This window comes from Mastigoproctus giganteus, chromosome 10 (assembly GCF_048544385.1).
Source record: "Mastigoproctus giganteus isolate SK-2022 chromosome 10, ASM4854438v1, whole genome shotgun sequence".
Taxonomy (NCBI): domain Eukaryota; kingdom Metazoa; phylum Arthropoda; class Arachnida; order Uropygi; family Thelyphonidae; genus Mastigoproctus; species Mastigoproctus giganteus.
In genome coordinates, this window is record NC_143584.1 from 21,850,527 (window position 1) to 21,874,696 (window position 24,170).

Here is a 24,170-nt window from a genome sequence, read left to right on the forward strand (position 1 = left end):
CATTAGCCTGAAACTTAATGAAAAGAAAACTGCCCAAATGACCTTCACCAACAAAAAGAAGAAAAATGAAATTACGATTTTTGTGAACAATACCAGAGTCCAAAAAATGCCCCGCACATGTCGACCTTGGCCTTAAGTGGGATGAATTATTAAACTTCATTCCTCACTTCGAACACATTAGGAAAAAGACATACGCAGCACTCTGGAGCACTAGAAAAGAACTCACTGGTCTCCGATGCCCTCATCTTATGATTCAATACATCCTTAAATGCGTTACACTGATTCCGTTGTACGCATCGACTATATGGTCATCGGCCCCCGAGAACAACATCAAGGCCTTCTTAGGAGTAGAATATTGGCTCCTGAGATGGCTAAACAAGATCGCCGGGAAACCGTTTACCATCTCAAGAGCGGTCTTGTTTGCCAATCTGGACATCACACCCTGGAAGTATATCATCATAACCAGAAACATCTTAACTCTGGCAAAGCTACTAACGGAGAATAGATGCGCCGAAAGTGGGAAACGTGATCACTCGCCCTCGGATGATACGGCCGAAAATAAACAGGGAAAAACCAAGTCTCAAGTGCCATTGGACTCAATTGGACTCTCTGGGGAGATTTTTCTCAACAAATACTGTGAATTATTTTAATAATTTAAATATAGATCCAGAGAAACTATGTACGGACAAAATGTATAGGACAGAAATCTTTGGTAATGTGTACTGGCAGGTACAAATATAATAAGAAGACTAATTTAATCATTTATATAATAATATTTAGCATTTAACAACCATTCGCAATTAATTAAATCAACTTAACAATTAATTCAATAACCACATACTCTGTGTTTTTTCATCTCCAAATTTTGTAAATAAGTTCATGTAAATATGCTTGTAAATACTGATATAATGTAACCACACCCTCTAGCCACGTGCTGTCTATGGGTATAAGGTGTGTTCGTGTCGGACGGCACCTGTGCTGTCTATGGGTGTCTCGAAAGAGAAATAAACAAATAATAATAATAATAATAATAAATCCTCCTCTCCCCGCCATATGACCAAATGATCCCCACGTGATCTTTAACAACCATACCAAACCAGCCATCTCCACGTGATGGTAGACCTAGCAGTATTGCAATTTCGCCACTGGCGTCGGAGTGTGCACAATTATTTATGTATCATATTGTTTCTTTTTTAATTTCTATGCATTAAAAAAAGAACGTTTCCGATCTTTTGGGACATGCGTCAAAACGAAAATACTCGTATATAAGATGAATATATGCATTCTTTAAGATCCTGAAAATTTCTTAGTATTCTATGGACTTTGTGTACATGTCCAATTTTTTCTATCATCTCCCCCCCTTTTTTTAAAATTAATTTATTTTTTTTTTATTGAGTATATAAATTTACAGGCGCTTTGGGTCCTTTGTCTCTTTAGGTTCCATTGGTCGAGAAATACTGCTACATTTTTCACATTTTACTTAACATTTCATTTTTATAGATGGCAGCACAGTCACCACTCAATAGTTTGCTGGCGAAGATGGTGCGCGTTTTGTAATTTTTAATATTGTTCATCGCCCATCTCTTTTTCGTGTTTTTTGTCTATTTATTTTAACGATGCCTTACGCAAATCAACCTTCGGTACATATAAGTGATCTGACAGAAGAGAATGTTAAATTTTTCGTTGAGGATACTGATCTAAGGTAATTCGTGATTAACAGTACTGTTATGGTTTGTTTGTTTTTTGACATTGCAATTTTAATAGCGTTGTAATTATTTTATTATTATTATTTCTTCTCTGTTTTTTGAGAAATAAAATAAAGAAGTTGTGAAAGCTGTATATACAAGTTATAAGTTTTCATTAAAAACTGGTTAATTAATTAAAAAGCGCCGTTTGTAAGCCTTATTGTAATGAAATTGGTTTTGATCCTTTTATTGATTTTGCGACCTTTAATAAAATATTTAAATTTAAATTGTACAGTTAAATCATATTGATAATACGAGTATGATATTAATATGAAAAACAATTTCTGGTATCCTTTATTTCTGGAGTTCGAACTTGCCGAACAGTGTATGCAATTGCTGAAGTCTGAATGGAGGATGCTACGCCATGTGCACACATGCAAATACTTAGTTATTCCAAAAAATCAAAAGGATAATTAGACATTCCCAGTAGGAAGGTGTGTTTTGTTGTGCAAGGAATCAGAAAATTATGTGGTGTCATGCCTTTGTTGCCCTTGCAAGAACATGTGTGGCTAAGTCTACCCTTATGTCATTTTGACCATGGTTTTTCCAGAGTTGTCGAGCGTACAGCTGTTGGCCCATTGTTTAAAATTTCTTAAAGGGTACATAATCTGAATTGTTTTTTTGTTTTTTTTTATTCTTGGCTAGGTTTCTTTCTTCTCCCTTCCCCCTCCCACAAACTGATATTGGCAGATTCAAGTGGGTAGAGAATTTCAGTGGTGAACCCTGTATGTAAAGTCAGATGATAAACTGCACTGATACTAAAACAGTATTTTCAAATTATGCAAGGAAAAAAAATTATATGACTTTGGCCTCTAGTTCCTGCTGTTTGTTCTATGGTTCAAAAGTGACTAGTCTACTGATAGAGGGTGAAAACAAATGGTTTTCAGAAAATTTATAAACAATAAAACCATTGAAGCCTTCATTATGTGCATTGTATATAAATTTTTTTTTCTTGCTCTCAAAGTATAGTATGGTTGTACTAAAAGTTCTGTTCCTTCCACCCCCCCCCCCCCCCCCAACAAGAACAAATGTATTTGTTGTTTCTAGTGAAAGTGATAACTGACTGGTGCAGGTGCAACCAATGTTAGTGAAATTTTTTTTTTTTTTTTTTTCATTTTGTTTCTATATGTCATCATCACTTAATTGATTCACAGATACTGCACAGTATGCTTCATGCCAAGTTCTATTTTCATGTGATCTCTCATTGTAGACATGAGAACCCCAAGTTCTTGTGACCATTTCTGAAGCAATTTCTTAATAAGACATTCAAGAACAAAAACAAGATGACATTAAATGATACAGGGATAAAACGAAATGACAAGTACTTATACAATTTACAGTACTGACTGTTGTCCTCACAGTTTATGGGAAAGAGCAGCAAGAGCACTGTCAGGCTTGTTTCCCATTATGCTCACTAATTAGTTCACAGGGGTCTCCAACTGGGGCAGTTTCACTTCTGTCTGGATGGTCACAATGGGTTGCAATGCTTTGTCAAGAGATGGTGGGGCTACATCCGCTGTGCTCACCATTCCCTGTATTAGTTACGAGGTTTGGCGATTGTCAGATGCAGCTGGCAGTTCTGGGGTCCATGGAGGGTATTGGGCCAAGTATCCCACGTCTATATTGTCGGTTTACGACAGATTTCTTAAGGTCAGTGTCAATGTCCTGGATTTGTTTGAGCATCTGGTATGGTAGGAAATGATCTGATAGGTGGAGGCGTGAATGAATATGTTACCTCAGCCAGTAAGTGTCAGCTTGAGAGGAAGTGAAGTTTTATGTCACCATTATCCCAAGTTTGTCCTTTTATGATCCCAATTACTGATATTTTGTGTATTTGTAATAGTTATTAATTGCCAATTATTACATTTATATTATTAATTGCCAATTATAACATTTATATATAAATTGTTTAAGTGTTTTCCTTTTTATAGTGTGGCTAACAGTCTTCGGAGGGTATTCATGGCTGAGGTGCCAACACTTGCCATTGACTGGGTTCAGCTAGAAGCTAATTCTTCTGTTCTTCATGATGAATTTATTGCACATCGCTTAGGGCTAATTCCTCTCACTAGTGATGAAGTTGTAGACAAAATGCAGTATTCACGTGTAAGTTAGGTTCTAATAATTTATCAATAATTAAGTTTAATTAGTTATAGCCCTCATATGCCTAAAGCTTTTGTATTAAATTTCTTGAATGTTTTAAATTTGATGCCATCTAGCATTTCTCATATGATGAAGTTATTCATCATTGGGTTGTCAGGTCTTCAAAACTGTGTACTTTCTCACCAGTAAGCACCAAAATGGCAGTGTAGGTGATGACATGCATTAAAAGAAATAGCATACTTTGGCTTTAGAGCAGTGTTTTTAAAGAAGTGTACATCCATATAATGAAATAACTATTCTAAAAGGAATGAGACAATTCACATATGAAAAATTAACAAAGAGAATATTAAATATAAACAAGAAAATACTAAAAAAAATCAGACAACCACTCATTTTTTTTTTTTTTATTAATCCCCTCATCCTTCACAATCGCAGTTCATACTCTATAATCACTAATTTGTACAACTTCTTTCCCTCCTTATGATTGACTGGTTGATGGATGATATGTTGCTATATATGTGTTCTCGCTTTCATCACTTCTGATATATTTATTCGAAGAATGGACGTTTTCTAAAAGCTTTAGGTCTTTGGATATAACATCAAAAGGCTCTGAACATGGTATGTCCTTATATTGTGTTTTAATAATCAAAATTGATTTAACTGTGTCCAGTTGAAGGTGGTTTTTCTCATCAGTCCATAATGAATTCATCAAAGAGAAAATATGTTCTACTGAGGCATTTGATCCTGGTTGAGTAAGACAAAAACCCACAAGTAACTTTATTTCATTAGAGGTTATTTTTTCCTTCTGAAAATAAGCAAATACTTCTTTCCATCTGTCTGCAGCCTTAAAATTAGTATTATTCCATTCAGTCATTTTATTCTCCGTTGAATACAATTTGACATTTACTGTAGTCATCAAAGAGACTTTATTCATTTATACTGAGGTTAGGTAAGATAATCTTTATTTCCTTGGTGCATTCTGTGAAATTTTCCCAACAAAAGGATTTCCTCAGTGAAATCCATTCCATTTTTGCAAATACAGTAAACCCCCGCTATTCGCGGGGGTTACGTTCCTGAGAAATGCCGTGAATACCGAAAACGCGAATACTGAGTTATTGCTCTCATAGTAATAAAGGGGTTCCATTTTCTTATATATGAAATATATAAGAAAAACTAGTCTAAAATTTTGTCTATGTATGTATTATATGTACCTTCATAATATGACTATGTACATAGTGAATTGCAAGCATATGGCATCCAAATGAAAATAAGAAGCAATTTAATATTAAATGTAATATTTATTAGAAATTTCAAACAAATCTTTCAAACCAGCGCCTTTGCTAGCTAAAAGACTTATCCTGCCAGTGCTATCACCAGTTTCGCTAAAGTGTTGATAAAGGAGTTTTGCCTTTTTACGAATGATGAGTGAACTCAACGGAATTTTATTTTGAGTTCGGTCTTCTATCCACAGATTTTCCAATTTTTTAAAATTTATTTATCACGAGTTACAGAGCAAATTTTTGAAGCAATTATCACGTTTTCACGGACACTACGGCCGATTTTTTTCTTCCGATTTTTTGATTGATCGTACCGTTGACTCATTGATTTTATAATGTTTTGCCGCTTAGGAGACACTTTCACCATTAGAAATTTTATCTAATAACTCAATTTTATTCGCTAATGTCATCACCTTCTTTGATATTTTCACATTTCCCTTGTTATTCTAGCCATATTTTTGTACGGGTTAGAAAGAACTTGTCCACAATAAAGTCACTTTCTTCCGTTAACACACTCGAAAAAGTGATTTACACTGCAAAACGGTACTTTTGTAAGCATATAAATTAAAAGCAAACGACGAAACCTTCCATGAAAAGCGCATAACACATACTGAACAAGGATTAGCGAGAAACATCCACGCTTGCGATTTTGTCACCCCTCTTTCCCCACCCACTGAGCGCTGTTTTGACTGGGAAAGATAATTTTAGCCACGCCCATGTTTTTTTATGGCGAAAAATTTCACGGCGCTTTAAAATTCACATTTTTTTAGGTTTCATTTTATATTAAATCGGCGACCGCGAATACACGAAACCGCGAATCCAGATACCGCGAATAGCGGGGGTTTACTGTACACTAAATGATGAATGAACGGTCCATTCTTGAATGTACCGAAATGCAGTATTTTAAAAATTTGCAGCAGTTTTTTTTTGAATGATTTTTCAGTCGTCACATCTTTATGAAGACTTAAGTTCAGTTTTCATGTCACTGTGTAAGAACATTTTCATAAGCTTTGTGTTGAGTAAATCTGTTTCTTTCTTAACATCAAAACCTGTCACCTCTTTACATTCAGTTTTCTGAATAGCATCAGAAAATATCTTTATCTGACTTCTCAGAAATAGAAGAAATACAAAAGATTTCCTATTGTTAAAAAAGTCATATAAAATATTTGGATATTTATCCTGACTCAAGAAATAACTCTGTAGTCCATCAAGTTCAATAAAACGATTCATAGCTCATTCCAGTGACAACCATCATGTTTTGCTATGCCCTAGAACTCGATTTACACAAATCACAAAAAGATTTCAAATTTTCTACTCTGACTGTGAAATGGTGAAAATACTGAAAAACCTTCCACAGAATCACCTGAACGTCTATAGGTAATACATCACCCACAATTTGTATGCTATTATGAATAATGTGTGCTGCACAGGCTACACCTATTATTTTTCTGTTTAACTTTTTTTGAATTTTCGTAAAAACATTGTTTTTCCCTTTCCTTTTAATCCGCCAAAGTCTGTATTGGTATTATCTGCTGAAATATCTGTTATTTTATCAACAATGTTATGTTTATTAGCAACTTTTAAAATGTAGTCAACAATAAGATTGGAGGTTTCTCCAGGGAGACCTCAAAATTCTAATATTTCTGTTGCAGTGCCTTTATCCAGAATAAAATACCTCACTATAATCAGTACAATCTTTAGATAGTAATAGTAATCATGGCATGTGATGCAAGAAAGCAAGCGTATGAGCTTATGTAGCATTAGCCGAAACAAAAACAAAAAAAAATTTACACAACTATTCCCTCTAAATGTTTGTCTAGTTCCTCCTTAAATTTATTTAACCTATCAACTTCCACAATGACAGATGGAAGTTTGTTCTAGCAATTAACAACCCACTGGCTAAAGGCAAATTTCTGCACATCTGTTCTACAGCTGTCTTTCCTCAGTTTGAATTTATGACGCCTTAGGTTCGTAATTTGAACAATTGGAAGAATCCCATCAGAATTCAGCGTGCTCAACCCATTCAAGGCCTTGTACACCTCAATCAGATCACTTCGCAGGTGCCTAGTTTCCAGCCACTGCAATTTGCAGAACTTAGCCTCTCTTGATAAGAGGATCCCTTTGTTGCCCTTCTCTGTACACACTCAAGCAAATCTACATCCTTCCTAAAATGAGGCCTCCAAACCTGTGCGCAGTACTCAAGGTATTGCCTGACCATTGTCTTATACAGAGGGACAATCACCACCTTTTCCCTGCTAGCAAAATTCCTGTATATCATTGACAAAATGCCATGACCTGCTCTGACAGCCTGTCTGCATTGCTCAGAAAACTTCATATCTGACTTCACAATTACTTCCAGGTTTTTTTCATTTTCTACCACCCTAAGTGTAGTACCACACAGTTGGTATGTTCCTCTGAGGTTACTTCTACCCATATGCAGTACTTTGCAATGCATTTGTCAATGTTAAACTTCAGTTGTCACTTCTCAGCCTGTCTTCTCAAATTTTCTAGGTCTTGTTGCAGTAGCACACTACCATTACTGTCATTAACAACCCTACCAATCTTTGTATCATCTGCAAACTTTGACACTAAGCCTGATATACCTTCATCAATATCATTGATAAATATACAAAGCAACACCGAACCCTGTGGGACTCCACTAATAACATTAGTCCATGAAGAGCAGCGCCGATTGATTACTACCCACTGTCTTCTCCCACTCGACCATCCTTTTATCCATTGTAGCAACTTACCCTTAATACAATAAGAAAATTATAATAATTCAAAATTATTTTTATAAACCAGTTTCTTTGTAACCACATCATAATATCCAATCAGATTTGTCAGACAAGACTTTCCCTTAACAAACCCATGCTGTGTCTGAATTATTGCTACAGTCTTGTCTAGATGATTCTGCAATGCATCTTTAACCAGTGGTTCCATTATTTTACCTGGAACAGAAGTTAAACTAACTGGTCTGTAATTACTCGTGTCACCCTTTGATCCTCCTTTGTGAATTGGGATACATTTGCATAGCTCCAGTCCGTGTGGACCTCCCCTGAGTCCAAGGATGCTGTCATAATTATGGCTAAGGGTTTGCTTACTTCCTTTGCTGCCTCCTTTAATATAACTGGATAGATGCCGTCCACCCCAGGTGCCTTTCTTATGTTTAACTTCAACAATTTCTCCTTCACTTTGCTCTCAGTTATTACAAAATCATTAAGCACTCTGCTACAATTTGATAACCTTCTGGCATTTTCAATCCTTAATAACTCCTTACATGTGAATATTGATGCAGAATACTCATTCAGTTTGTTTACTATCTGAGCAGGATTATCAACAGTCAAACCATCGATATCAAGTGGACCAATCTGATTCATCCCCTTCCTTCTAGAGTTTATATAAGTAAAGAACTCTTTACTGTTTTTCTTTGCATCCTTTGCCAAATATTTCTCGTAATCTGCTTTTGCCTGCCTAATCTCCTTTGTGACTTGATTACAGACTAGCTTATATCTGCCATAGGCTTCTGTGTTGCCTGATAATTTATATGCATCCCATGCATTTTTCTTCTCTGCCAAATGTCTCATTAGTTCATTTGACAACCATTTAGGCGTAAACCTTGAACAATATTTCTTAATAGGTATGAAACGTTTAGTAGCTTCCACAATTAATTCCTTGAATGCTTCCCACTTAGAATTTGCTGTTGGTAACATCATTAGTTGATCCCACTGTACAGAATTTAAAAACTGTCTGAGACCACTGTAGTCACCTTTACAGAAGCTAAAACCCTTTTCTTTACCCCTGATGGTAATTATATCTTTAAGTAAATCCCACACCAGTACAGTGTGATCACTGCCATCTAGTGGTTCCTTTATCTGCAAATTCTTAATACTCGAATGATCACTGCTGATAACCAGATCAAGAGTATTACTCTCTCTGGTTGCCTCTCGAACATGCTGTAGAAAACAATCATCCAATAAATCCACAAAAGTGTTACTAGTGTGCGAGCGACCAAACACAAGTTCCAGTCAATATCTGGGAAGTCAAAATCTTCCATTATAAGACATTCTGATTTACTAGCTTGCTCTATTTCTCTGTACAATTGTTCATTGTACTCATTCAAGTCATTAGGCCTATAACGCACTCCTACTCTTATTTTTGCTTTCACAGTGCTTATGTCACACCAAAGTGACTCAACGGTGCACTGTCCATCTATATCAGCTGGATGCACTTCTTTTGATTTTATGTTTTTCTTAATTAACAGCTTAACCCCTTCTCCCTTCCTATCCTTTATCTACACATTGTATTTCCCAAATTCCAATTCTGCATTCCTAATATCTGTGTGACACCACGTCTCTGATATCCCAACAATATGTGCCTCTGATGTCTTGACCAACACTTCAAATTCATCAAATTTATTTACTATACTTCTAGCATTGGTATTCATGCACCTATTCTTATTCTTAGTTACTCTAACACATCCCATATACCCACCTCAGTAATACTTTGTATTCTTTAGGTCTTCCAGTATTTCATTTCTTGCATGTGGTGATAATACATTCATTTTATTTGAGCACAGGTAAATTTTTTGTTTAGAAATGTTTTTAAAAGAGCTGAAGTGCAGTCCATTGACTGGAAACTATGATTGAGTTTGATAGTATGATAAACAAACATAGCCTCTTTTGCAGCTAGATCTCTTTCTTCGTCGTCCAGAGTTTTTGCTTAAAAATTATGTTAATGATTGACTGGAGGATTTTGCAGCCACAGCAGCCTTTTGTGCTGCTGTGGCTGACATGATTTTTTTGTGTTGACATGGTCAAATATATTTGCCTTTCCTCCATGACTAATGCTAAACACAGCATGACACAAGGAACACTCCACTTTTGAGGAATTGCCACTAATACTACTTTCTTTTATAAATGGGAATTGCTCCTTTACACTGTTAGTAAACACGCATTTTCTCTTTGGCATTTTAAAGGAGGATTATTTATATATTCCAAATATAAAAATAATGAAACTGTTAAAGTAGAACACTGAAAAATCAATACGAACACTGCAGTGCGGACAATGCAAACTGAGACAATGATTAACTGTAACTGAAATCATTAAAGGTAATTTTGCAACAAAGTAGCACAATGATGATAAATCTTGGTTCTGGTCAATCCACTATAAGGATCCACCATAGTAGAGCTTGACTCAGTATTGCTAGGTGTCAGATGAAAATGTTCGAGAAACAATGTCGTTTAAAAAAAAGGGGGGGACGTTTGACGTTCTGGGTCAACGTTGTTGGGACACTGGGACAGAGATGCATAAAATCCATAAATCTGGGACTGTTCCAGGAAAACTGGGACGTATGGGATCCTCTACTAAGGATACACCATAGTAGAGCTTGACCCAATACTGCTGGGTGTCAGATGAAAATGTTTGAGAAACAATGTCGTTTAAAAAAAAAAAAAAAAAAAAAGGGACGTTTGATGTTCTGGGTCGACTTGTTGGGACACCGGGACAGAAATGCGTAAAATCCATAAATCTGGGACTGTTCCAGGAAAACCGGGACGCATGGGATCCCTAAATACTGAGGGAATTTGTGATAATTTGCTTCTGAATGTTGGTTTGATGCATTTTGTAGACAACTTAATTTGCTCTTGGTAGTGTACACAAGTGAGTCTTTTTCCAACTCTTGTATTGTAATATATGGCTCTCTTATGCCTGAATTTAAAATATATGCAATATTCTTCCCATTGTCAACCAAACAAGAAATAAAGGTTAAAGAAGTTAACCAAGACAGTGTCTCTCTTTGTTAACTTAACCTGTCAGTAGTCGTGAAACAATTTGAAACTCCTCTGTGCGCACAAAAATTTGAGAAATCGATAAAAAAAATAATTCAATTCAAAATTGTTAATTTTTTGATGACTTCCATATATATATATATATATTTTTTTTTTAATTCGTTCCAAGTCCTTGGAAGTTAAATTTTGCTCGCTATATTACTAATCAATTTACCTCTCTAAAAGGTCATATTTATAATGGAAATTGCACTACATTTTCATTGTTATCATATGTTCTGTTATAAGAATCAGTTTTTGAAGGGCTTTGTGATATTTTTCTAAACCATGGTTCTGGAGGTCACGACCAAAAAACAATAAAAACAATTTGCACTTCCCGGTTTATTGGACTTTTCTGTTAGTGCATCTAATTATAAACAGGTAGTAAACTCGATCTTAGTGCATTTGCGATAATACCGATAGTCTGATGGTTTTTACATTATTGTGGTGATATGTGTTCCCCTTCACTGAAATAGTAGTAGTAGTGGCATGTGATGCAAGAAAGCAAGTGTATGAGCTTATGCAGCATCAGCCAAAAAAAAAAAAAAAAAAAAAATCACCATTCCCTCCAAATGCCTGTCCAGTTCCTCCTTAAATTTATTCAACCTATCAACTTCCACAATGACAGATGGAAGTTTGTTCCAGCAATTAACCACCCGCTGGCTAAACGAAAATTTCCACACATCTATTCTACACCTGTCCTTTCTTAATTTGAATTTATGCCCCCTTAGGTTCGTAACCTGAACAAGTGGAAGGATCCCATCAGAATTCAACGTGCTCAACCCATTCAAGGACTTATACACCTCAATCAGATCACCACGCAGGTGCCTAGTCTCCAGCCACTGCAATTTGCAGAACTTAAGTCTCTCTTGGTAAGAGGATCCCTTCATTCCCATCGCCAATCTTGTTGCCCTTCTCCGTACACACCCAAGCAAATCTACATCCTTTCTAAAATGAGGCCTCCAGACCTGTATTCAGTACTCAAGGCGTGGCCTGACCATTGCCTTATACAGAGGGACAATCACCTCCTTTTCCCTGCTAGCAAAATTCCTATATATCATTGACAAAACCCCATGACCTGCCCTGGCAGCCTGTCTGCATTGCTCAGAAAGCTTCATATCTGACTGCACAATTACTCCCAGGTCTTTTTCATTTTCTACCACCTTTAGTGTAGTACCACACAGTTGGTACGTTTCTCTGGGGTTTCTCTGGTACGTTACTTCTACCCATATGCAGTACTTTGCATTTGTCAAAGTTAGACTTCAGTTGCCACTTCTTAGCCCATCTGCCCAAATTATCTAGATCCTGTTGCAGTAGCACACTGCCATTACTGTCATTAACAAACCTGCCAGCCTTTGTATCATCTGCAAACTTCGACATTAAGCCTGATATACCTTCATCAATATCATTGATAAATATACAAAACAACAGTGGACCCAACACTGAACTCCGTGGGACTCCACTAATAACATTAGTCCACGGAGAGCAGCACTCATTGATTACCACCCCTGTCTTCTCCCACTTAACCATCCTTTTATCTATTGTAGCAACTTACCCTTAATACCATTCTGCTCCAATTTGTACAATAGTCTTTCATGCGCAACAGTGTCAAAAGCTTTCCTGAAATCCAAATATATGATATCAAAATTATTTTTTGCATCCAGTACCTTTGTAACCACATCATAATAACCAATCAAATTTGTCAGACAAGACTTTCCCTTAACAAACCCATGCTGTGTCTGAATTATTGCTGCAGTCTTGTCTAGATGATCCTGCAATGCATCTTTAACCATTATTTTACCTGGAACAGAAGTTAAACTAACTGGTCTGTAATTACTTGTCACCCTTCGATCCCCCTTTGTGAATTGGGGATACATTTGCACATCTCCAGTCCGTGGGAACCTCCCCTGAGTCCAAGGATGCTCTCATAATTATGGCTAAGGGTTTGCTTACTTCCTTTGCCGCCTCCTTTAATATAACTGGATAGATCCCATCCACCCCAGGTGCTTTTCTTATGTTTAACTTCAACAATTTCTCCTCCACTTTGTTCTCAGTTATTACAAAATCATTAAGTATCCTGCTACAATTTGATAACCTTCTGCCATTTTCAAACCTTAATAATTCCTCATGTGTGAATGTAGATGCAAAATACTCATTTAGTTTTTTTTGCTATCTGAGCAGGATCATCAACAGTTGTACCATCGATGTCAAGTGGACCAATCAGATTCATCCCCTTCCTCTTAGAGTTTATAGAAGTAAAGAAATCCTTGCTGTTTTTCTTAGCATCTTTTGCCAAGGATTTCTCGTAATCTGCTTTCGCCTGTCTAACCTCCTTTGTGACCTGATTAAAGACTAGCTTATATCTGCCATAGGCTTCTGAGTCGCTTGATAATTTATATGCATCCCATGCATTTTTCTTCTCTGTTACGAGTCTCATTAGCTCATTAGATAACCATTTAGGCCTAAACCTTGAACAATATTTCTTAATAGGTATGAAACTTTTAATAGCATCCGCGATTAATTCCTTGAATGCTTCCCACTTGGAATTTACTGTTGGTAACATCGTAAGTTGATCCCACTGTACAGAATTTAAAAACTGTCTGAGACCACTGTACTCACGTTTACGGAAGTCAAAACCCTTTCCTTTACCCCTGATGGTAATTCAATCTTTAAGTAAATCCCACATCAGTACACTGTGATCACTGCCACCTAGTGATTCCTTTATCTGCAAATTCTTAATACACGAATGACCACTGCTGATAACCAGATCAAGGGTATTATTCTCTCTGGTTTCCTCTCGAACGTACTGCTGCAGAACACAATCATCCAATAAATTCACAAAAGTCTGAATAGTTTGTGAGTGACCAACTCACAAGTTCCAGTCAATATCTGGGAAGTTAAAATCCCCCATTATAAGACATTCCAATTTACTAGCCCACTCTATTTCTCTGTACAATTGTTCATTGTACTCATTCATGTCATTAGGCCTATAACACACTCCTACTCTTATTTTTGCTTTCACAGTGCATATGTCACACCAAAGTGACTCAACATTGCACTGTTCAACTTGGGTGCACTTCTTTTGATTTTTATGTTTTTCTTAATTAACAGCATAACACCTCCTCCCTTTCTGTCCTGTATATCCTTTCTGCACACATTGTACTCCCCAAATTCCAGTTCTGCATTCCTTATAGCTGTGTGACACCACGTCTCTGCTGTCCCAACAATATCCGCCTTTGATGTCTTGACAAACACTTCAAATTCATCAAATTTATTTACTATACTTCTAGCATTGGTATACATGCTCCTATTCCTAGTTACCCTAACACATCCCATATACCCACCCATTTCACGATGACTGCCATCCGTCCCTGAAACCCCAACACCCCTTGCTCCCGGTTGCTACTTATTCTAATAGAAGTTGTGCAAGAATCACTTTCACCTCTACCAGTGGCTACTGTTAATCTATTAGTCCTTGAATCCCTTCAAGCTAGCAGTTTTCCGACCCACCTAACACTTCCTCGATAGCATCAGCAAATATTCTTGCACCCTTTCTATTTAAGTGTATCCCATCCCTGTAGAAGCAGTCTCTCCTGTTAACAAGTACAGACCAGGCTGAAAAAAATTCTGTCCCTTGAGCCTTGCACAATCTTTCCAGGGCCGAATTGATCGACAAGGCTCTCATCATATACTCCCTTCTATCGTGTCTCAGCAGAATTGCAGACACTTTCAAAATAAACCCTAATTACCTTCTTTTTTTCTACAGTGACATGTACTTGTTAAGTAATTCTGCCAGTCTCCTACTCTTGATATCATTAGTGCCAACGTGTACAACTATACCACCTTTTGTGCCCTTAAAAGATGATATCTGCTCTACAACATCATCAACCTTTGCCCCTGGCAGACATACCTTGGTCCTGTTCCACCTATCCTTTTTACAAAGCATGTTCCCCGTCGTTTCCCTGACAGTAGAGTCACCAACAACTACTAGTTCCTGTGGGACCAGCGCATTCTGCCTTGGGGATTGCCGCTGTGTTGCGTGATGACCAAGTGCAAACTCTGGTGTTAATGTGGGAAGCTGAGAGCTTGATGGGCCCCTCAATTTAGATCCTTCGAGGGCATCCACCCTGTCCTTCAAGCTCTCATCTAGGCCCATAACAACACTGAGTTGTCGCCTGATTTCCTTACACTCCTTACATTGCGCACACACAAAGACATCCCCCATGGCAATATCATGTTTCGTTCCAGAGAGTTCAGCAAACATTTCACAAGTTGCACATTTTTTTAGGCTTCAATCATAAAAAAATCTTCAATCATATAAAAAACAAATTTTCAGACACTTCTCTTCATTCCTATCTACATATTACAATGATGAAGGGAAAGCGACCAACGAAAAGTGCAAGTGGTGGTAGTGCTGGGAAACAAAACAAAATTGATTTAGAAATGAAGATGAAAATGATTAAGAAGTATGAAGCAGGACAAAGTTTGTCATCTATTGCAAGGGAATTATGTCTCGCTGCTTCAACGTTTTAAAGGATAGTGTGCGTATAAAAGAACATGTCAAAGGATGAATGCACTTAAGATAAAACAGTGATCACAAAACAGCATTCAGATGCTATATCGAAGATGGAACAGCTGTAAATGAATGAAAAATCAGTTTCAGAAACGAGTGCCCGAGTCTAATGACCATTCAAGCAAAAGCAACAAGTATTTATGAAGATATTAAGAATAAGTATGGCGAACCCCAACCCAAGTTCGTGGCAAGCAATGTGTGGTTTAATAGGTTCAAGCATCACACTAGTTTCCACAATGTTAAAATATGTGGTGAAGTCGCCAGTGCCGATTCTGCAGCTGCAGAGAAATTTTGTGATATGTTGGAAAAAATTATTGATGAAGGCAGCTATTCAACACAGCAAATTTGTAACGTTGACAAGACTGCTAAGTATTAGAAAAAAATGCTGAATCAAACATACATTACCAAAGAGGAAAAGACAATGTCAGGTTTCAAGGCTTCAAAAGATAGGGCCACTCTTGCTTGGGACTAACGCAGCAGCAGCAGCAGCAGCAGAATACAAATTAAAACCATTGCTTGTGTACCATTCTGGAAATCCTCATGCATTTAAGGGCATCAATAAAGCCACCCTACCAACATTTTCGATCTTACCAGCGAGCATAGATAACAATATTTCTCTTTGAGGATTGGTTTAAATGCTGCTACATTCCTGAGGTTGAAAAATATTGTAAAGACGATGATGTTCCTTTCAAGATTTTGCTTCTATTAGATAATGCTCCTGGATCCTGGACATCCTACTACCTGGGCATCTAGATGATTTCAAATGTGAGAGTCATATTTCTACCGTCAAACACGACTTCACTCATCCAACCCACGGATCGGTGTTATTTTGAATTTAAAAGCATACTATTTCTGCACAACATTTGCTCAGGCATTGTCTGCAGTAGATAATGAGAAAAATTTTATGTTAAGAGACTTTTGGAAATCTTACAATATTTACCATGCCACCTTAAACATTAATAAGGCCTGAGCAGAAATTACTAAAAGTTGTTTAAATGGCACATGGAAGAAAATATGCTCGCGGCACGTAAAAGACTTCGAAAGATTTGAAAAAGATGAATCACATGAAGAGGTTACAGATAAGATTGTAATGGTTGCAGAGCTACTTTAGTTGGAGGTTGATGCCAAAGACGTGGAGGAGTTAATTGAGGAAGAAGAGAAGGAATTATCTAACGAAGAACTTATTGACGTACAGGCAGTGATAATGAAAGAAGAAAATGTTGCGAAACTCAAGATGAACCAAATGAGGAGCCGAGACGCTTTATCACCAGAGAGATGGTAATGGCATTTCGTGAAATTGCATCGGCAATGGCGGGTTTTGAAAAGATGGATCCTGACAGTGAACAATTCTTAAAAGTTAACAGAGGGGTGAATGATATGCATGCTTGCTACAAAGAAATCTATGATGAAAAGAAAAAAGCCACCGTCTAGTCATCCATTAATGTTCTTTCTTAAAGTTGAGCAGCTGACCCCTTCTGAATCTCCTCAACCTCCTCTGCGGCGTACTTATCAGCTGAAGATGTCGATTCTGGCAACGATGCTCGAGAGGTAAAACTTATTTTTTTTTTCCATTTAGTTATAATTGTAGTAATTAATTGCTATGATAATAACCATAGTTACTTTTCAGTTCAGTTAATCACAGAAAAGGGAAAAAAATTCAATGAATTTTAATAAAAAAAAAATAGAATTCATCCAAAGCGTAACATTTGTGTACATTACCTAACTTGTAATGGAAGTATGTTTAGACCCTACTTAAGAAATTGTTCAGTTGATATGGCATTTTCATGGTTTGTTTTGTTGGTCCCTGGAAAGATTTTAAGATCAATCATAGCTGCCCAAACAACAGAAATCTATTTGGATAAATGAAAGTATGTTTTGCAAAACATTACTCTAGAATGAAGAGTCAGGTCAAGGCCAAATTTTCAACCTTTGTTCTGTTGGACCTTGGGAAAATTTCAGGTCTGGTTACAATTTCGTAACCTTCATCCTCTTCCCCCACAAAAATCAACATAAATGATAGTATGTTTTTGCATTAATTGACAAGAAAAATCATTGGCCCCTAAGTTCAATTCTGATTTCATAGGATTCCCTTCCCAATTTTTCCCACAGAAATATTACTCTAAACTTGGAACAGGAACTCTGCTCCATTTCAGAATTTAGAATCAGCATTAGCAAAGGCACATGATGCAAGAAAGCAAGCTTATATAGCATAGCCAAAAAAAAAAACCCTTATTTCACCCATCACTTATTTCACTCGCTCCAAATGTTTGTCAAGTTCTGCCTTGAATCTATTTAAGCTATCAACTTATACAATGACAGAGGGAAGTTTGTTCCAGCAATCAAACCACCCACTGGCCAAAGGCAAACTTCTGCACATCTATCCTACAACCGTCTTTCCTCAATTTGAGTATATGCCCTCTCAGGCGATTATTCTAACAAAGAGGAAGAATCCGATCCGCATTGAGCATTCTCAAACAATTCAAGGCATTATACACCTCAATTAGATCACCTCGCAGGTGCCTAATCTCCAGACACTGGAGATTAGATCTTCATTCCATTCACTAATCTTGTTGGCTTCCAAACCTATATACAGTACTCAAGGTGTGGCCTGACCATTGCCTTATACAAGGGGATAATCACCTCCTTATCCCTGCTAGAAAAATTCCTGTATATCGTTGACAAGGCACCATGAGCTACACTTGCAGACTGTATGCACTGTTCAGAAAACTTCATACCTGCCTGCACAATTACCCCCAGGTCCTTTTAATTTCTACCACTGTCAGTGTGGTACCACAGAGTTGATATGTTACTCTGGGATTACTGCTTCCCATATGTAGTACTTTACATTTGTCAATGTTAAACTTCATTTGTCACCTCTCAGCCCATCTGCTCAACTTTTCTAGATCCTGTTGCAGCGGTGTACTGTCATTAGTGTCATTAACAACCCTGCCAACCTTCATATCGTCTGCAAACTTGGACATTAAGTCTGATATACCATCATCAGTATCATTTATATATACAGAAAACAACAATGGACCCAACACTGAACCGTGAGGGACTCCACTAATAACTTTAGTCCATGAAGAGCAGTGTCCATTGATTACCACTCTCCGTCTTCTCCTGCTCAACCACCCCATTATCCATAGCAGCAATTTGCCTCCAATGCCACACTGCTCCAAATTTTGCAGCAGTCGTCCATGTGCAACAGTATGAAAGGCTTTTCTAAGATCCAAATATATGATATCAAAGTTATTCTTTGCATCCAGTTACTTTGTGACTATATCATAGTATCCAATCAAATTAGTCAGACAAGACTTCCCCTTAACAAACCCCATGCTGTGTCCGAGCTATAACTTAAGTCTTGTCTAGATGATACTGCAATGTTTCTTTAACCAATGCCTCCATTAAATTCCCTGGAACAGAAGTTAAACTAACAGGTCTGTAATTACCTGTGTCTTCTTTTGATCATCCTTTGTGGATTGGAGTCACATTTGCACATCTCCAGTCCATGGGTACTTCCCCTGAGTCCAGGGAAGCTCTCATAATTATGGCTAACGGTTTCCTTACTTCCTTTGCCCCCTCCTTTAATATAACTGGATAGATTCCATCCACCCAGGTGCCTTTCTTGTGTTTATCTTCAACAATTTCTCCTCCACTTTACTCTCAGTTATTACAAGATTATCTAGCTTACTGCCAGAGTTGAATACACCTCTGGCATTCCCCTCCCCGAATAACTCCTCACGTGTGAATGTCGATGCAAAATATTCATTTAGTTTGTTAGCTACCTGAGCAGGATCATCAACAGTTGAACCATCAATATCAAGTGGACCAATCTGATTTGTCTTATTCCTTCTAGAGTTTACTCTTTGCTGTTTTTCTTTGCATCCCTTGCCAAAGATTTCTCGTAATCTGCCTTCGCCTGCCTAAACTCCTTTGTAACTTGGTTACAGATCAACTTATATCTATCATCAGCTTCTGTGTCACGTGTTAATTTATGTATCCCATGCATTTTCTTCTCTGCCATGTCTCATTAGTTCATCTGACATCCATTTAGGCCTAAACCTTGAACAATATTTCTTTGTTGATATGAAAAGCCTAGTAGCTTCCAAGATTAATTCTTTGAATGCTTCCCATTTTGAATTTGCTGTTGATAACATCATCAGTTGGTTCCACCGTATAGAATTTAAATACTATCTCAGACCACTGTAGTCACCCTTACGAAAGCAAAAACCCTTCCCTTGATGGTAGTTACCTCTTTGAGTAAATCCCACTTCAGCACACTGTGATCACTGTCACCTAGTGGTTCCTTTATCTGCAGATTCTTGATGCATGAAGGATCACTACTGATAATCAGATCAAGAGTATTACTCCCTCTAGTTGCCTCCTGAACATGCTGCTGTAGAAAACAATCATCCAATAAATCCACAAAAAAACCTTGCTAGTGTGCGTGACCAACCCACAAATTCCAGTCAATATCTGGGAAATTAAAATCTCCCATTATAAGACACTCTAATTTACTAGCCCACTCTATTTCTCTGCACAATTGCTCATTATACTCATCAGATTCATTAGGCCTATAACACACACCTACTCATTTTTCCTTTCCTAGTACCTTTGTCACATCAAACAGACTCAACATTGCATTGTCCACCAACATCAATTGGATACACTTCCTTTGATTTTGTGTTTCTTAACTAACAGCATAACTCCTGTCTATCCTTTCCTGTACACATTGTACTCTCCAAATTCCAGTTCTGCACTGCTATGTCTGTGTGATGTCTCTGATATCCCAACAATATCTGCCTTTGATGTCTTGACTACAGTTCAAGCTCATTGAATTTATTAACTATGCTTATAGCATTGGTGTACATGCACCTGTTTCTGCTCTTAGTTACCCTAACACAGCCATGTATTTACTTGTTCCACTATGACTCCCAACAGTCCTGGAAATTCCCATTGCCTTGCTTTCCAGGCTGCTGCTCAATTGCATTTCAATAGAAGTAGTGCAGGAATCACTTTTGCCTCTGCCAGCGGCTACTGTTAATCTATTAGTCCATGTATCCCCCCCCCAAGCTAGCAGTTTTCCAACCCACCTAACTCTGCCTCGATAGCATCAGCAAATATTCTTGCACCCTTTCTATTTAAGTGTATCCTATCCCTGTAGAAGCCGTCTCTCCTGTTTACAGGCACAGACCAGGCTGAGAAAAATTCTACCCCTTGAGCCTTGCACAATCTCTCCAGGGCCAAATTGATCGACAAGGCTCTCATCATATACTCCCTCCTATCGTGTCTGGGCAGAATTGCAGACACTTTCAAATTCAACCCTAACTCGGCTTTTTTTTTTCAGCATTGTCTTGTACTTAAGTAATTCTGCCGGTCTCCTACTCTTAATATCATTAGTGCCAATGTGTACAACAATATCACCCTTTGTGCCCTTAAAGGATGATATCTGCCCTACAACGTCATCAGCCTTTGCCCCTGGCAGTACCCTGGTCCTATTCCATCTATCCTTTTTGCACAATATGTTCCCTGTTTCCCTGACAATAGTCACCTACAACAACTAGTTCCTTTGGGACCAGTGCATTCTGCCTTGGGGGTTGCCACTGTTGTGTGATGTTCAAATGCAAGCTCTGGCATTGATGTGGGCAGCTGAGTTTAAATCCCTCAATTTAAATCCTTCGAGGGCATCCACCCTGTCCTTCAAGCTCTCATATAATCCCATAACAATGCCAAGTTGGCGCCTGATTTCTTCGCACTCCTTACATCGCGCACAAGCAAAGACATTCCCCTTGGCAATATCATGTCCTGTTCCTGATTGCTCCACAACATCAAAAAGAACTGGTGAGAAAATTGAAGAAAGGAGAAGTTGCATGGCATCGAAATGGCCCTGTTGTAGTTTGTAAGTGGAGGGATAAAAAAGAAATTCTCACTATTTCTAACAAACACGTTGTTGAAATGGTCGAGATATGTAACCAGAATGGAAAAATTTCAGTAAAACCAGCATAATTCGAGATTACAATAGCGGAATGTCCAGCACAGATTGATTGGATCAAGTGCTCTCATATTATTCAGCTCTGAGAAAAACCATCAGATGGCCGAAAAAAATTGCATTAAATATTTTAGAAATATATATATACATAACACACATCCTTTAAGTTACAGGTTCCACCATAAAATCTCTAAAATTCAGAGAAACATTCATTGAATCTTTGATTGGAGAAAAAATTCTAAACATTCCAAAGAAGATTAAGTCAGAATGCGACATTCATTATTTAGAGGTAATACCACCAACTGAAAAAAGAAGCACGGCCAACTAAGTCCTGTCGAGCATATACCAGAAATTAAAAAAAATGCAGAGAAACACGCTATTACTGTCCAGTGTGCCAAGAAAAGCTTGCTCTTTGTGTAGAGGAATGTTTCAAGAAATATCACAAATAAACACTATAATATTATCGTGAGCTTTAGTTATACTTTTCTTTATGTATTTGTAAATAATATATATATATTTTTTTTTGTGAATAAATTTTCTGTTTTCTAACACTGTGGTTGATTTTTCATTCTTATCCTGGAAACCAGCTATCCATCAGTTGCATGTATTTGCTACAAATATACTTGTAGCTATGCCTGAAAGGCAAGTCATACCAGTCAGAGTTAACTCGTAGGTGTCCTGAGCCAGATTGCCAAATAACAATTAACTCATATTTGGCAGTCAATTTGTTAAATTAAATTTGGAATCATATTTAAATTTTTTTACAAAAAAGAAAACACCTATTATTTATTAGTAAAATGCTCTTTCAGGATTGCAGTTGCACAGATTTTTGTCCTGACTGTTCTATTGAATTTACATTGGATGTAAAATGTACAGAAGAACAGACTCGTCACGTTACAACAGCAGACATGAAATCCAGTGATCCAAGAGTAGTACCGGTAAGTGTAAAACAGCAGAGATTATTTTTTATATGTACATATGCATGGTTATTGCATATTGATGAAGCATTCACTCCTACTTAAAATTGAATTGTACAATTTTTATATATATTATTTAGAGTTTTAGTAGTTATTTATTAATTTATCATTTTATAGTTACATATTAGTTACCTTAGTTCTGGTAATGTATGTTATTTTTATTTATTATTATTTTATTTTTTTCTGTTGCCCCTGGTTTGGGCTACTAGGGATGCAAGATTGCTGGCACCCACTGGTATAGCACTACCTCCAATGGGTGTAGGATTTTGCTCATCTCTTGGGCAGTCAGAGAGTGACAGCTGGACTCCTCATGTAGAGATGAGCACTGGGAAGCAGCCTTCCTGATGATTGCTACTTCCCAGTGGCAAAGAGGCTGAACAACATAACCAATACAGTTCACACGCTGCTGTATTCTGCAGAGTCTGTCTTCAAAGAGTACTATGGCAGAGTTGAATGATGTTCCTAATGCCAACACACACGCACGCGTATAACACAGCTAGTAGCGGACAAAAAACTGCATCACCTTAAAAAAAAAAAGTAACATTTGTAGTGAAATGTATAAGATATTGTTTGATTAGTCATTTTGTTTGTCACAAAGCTAAGGTATTGCATCAGTTGTTTCTATAAATACGGTGTTGGAACGGTATATGCACTCATTAGTAGCTCCTGTTTTGCAGAGGTGTAAGCATGGCTCCATATGTTCAGTTGACACCAAGAAAAAAGTGTAGAAATGGCTATGCCTTTGTAATCACCATGCTAGTGCTCCCAATCTAAAACTGGACTTTGAGATGGCCTCTGGTGTTGAAACAAGTGCATGAACTATCATGCACTTGTACCCAAAGATAGCTTTCGGAATGTGGTCTGCATGCCTATCGGCCCAAGAAGAAGCCTTTGTTGATCCAACAAATGAGGAAGAAGCAACTTCCTTGGGCTAAAATGCATGTTTCATGGACAAAAGAGCAGTGGGACACAGTCATATTTTCTGAAGAATCGAAATTCAACCTGCATGGCTCAGGTGGGAAGCGATATGTCAGAAGTTAATGGAACGGTGAATGCAGAAACCTACACTGCTATCTTGGAGGAGTGCCTGAAACCCATTATTAGGGATCACCACACAGACATCCAAAACTGCATTTTTCAACAGGGCACAGCAAAATTGGTAAGCTTTGCTATTAATTTTATCAAGCTGTTTAGATTTAATGATGAGTTTTGTCTTCTTGTCTCACAAGGCATAAAACATACTTACACCAGTGTTTTCCCTCATTTTTCTCACTTAAAGTGCAGTCATACCTCAGAAATGCTGGCATTAGTGTTGGACTGGCCCAGCAACAGTGCAGATTTGAAACCTATTGAAAATTGCTGGTACATGATGTCATCTAAAATTGCTCAGAAGAAGTCAACAAGTAAGATTCAGCTGCAGGAGAGCATTGTAAGGGTGTGGTACCATGAAATTGGGCAACTGTATATCCAGAAGTTGATTAACTCTATGCCAGATCATTGGAAGGCTGTAATTGCAGCTTGAGGAGGAACAACAAAATATTGAAGACTTATTTTGCTGATTTACAGTACATAATACTATTATGTTAACTTGTCATTTTAGTTTGTACACGGAAATGGAATAAAATGTTTGGTTGTCATGATTACAATTTGCATGATTTCTCATATTTCCATTAATTATGCATTT

The 24,170-nt window shown here is 37.4% G+C and overlaps 1 protein-coding gene across 1 annotated transcript in view; it reads left to right on the top strand.

Annotated features, from left to right (window-relative positions):
• Nucleotides 1-1,549: 1,549 nt before the first annotated feature.
• Polr2C (RNA polymerase III subunit RpII33) overlaps nucleotides 1,550-24,170 on the top strand; it is a 46,073-nt gene continuing 23,452 nt past the window's right edge. Inside the window, exons 1-3 of the mRNA XM_090382856.1 lie at nucleotides 1,550-1,702; nucleotides 3,677-3,848; nucleotides 22,319-22,447. Coding sequence (XP_090238982.1) covers nucleotides 1,617-1,702; nucleotides 3,677-3,848; nucleotides 22,319-22,447 — 387 coding nt within the window. The 5' untranslated portion in view covers nucleotides 1,550-1,616. The remainder of the gene's footprint in view (nucleotides 1,703-3,676; nucleotides 3,849-22,318; nucleotides 22,448-24,170) is intronic.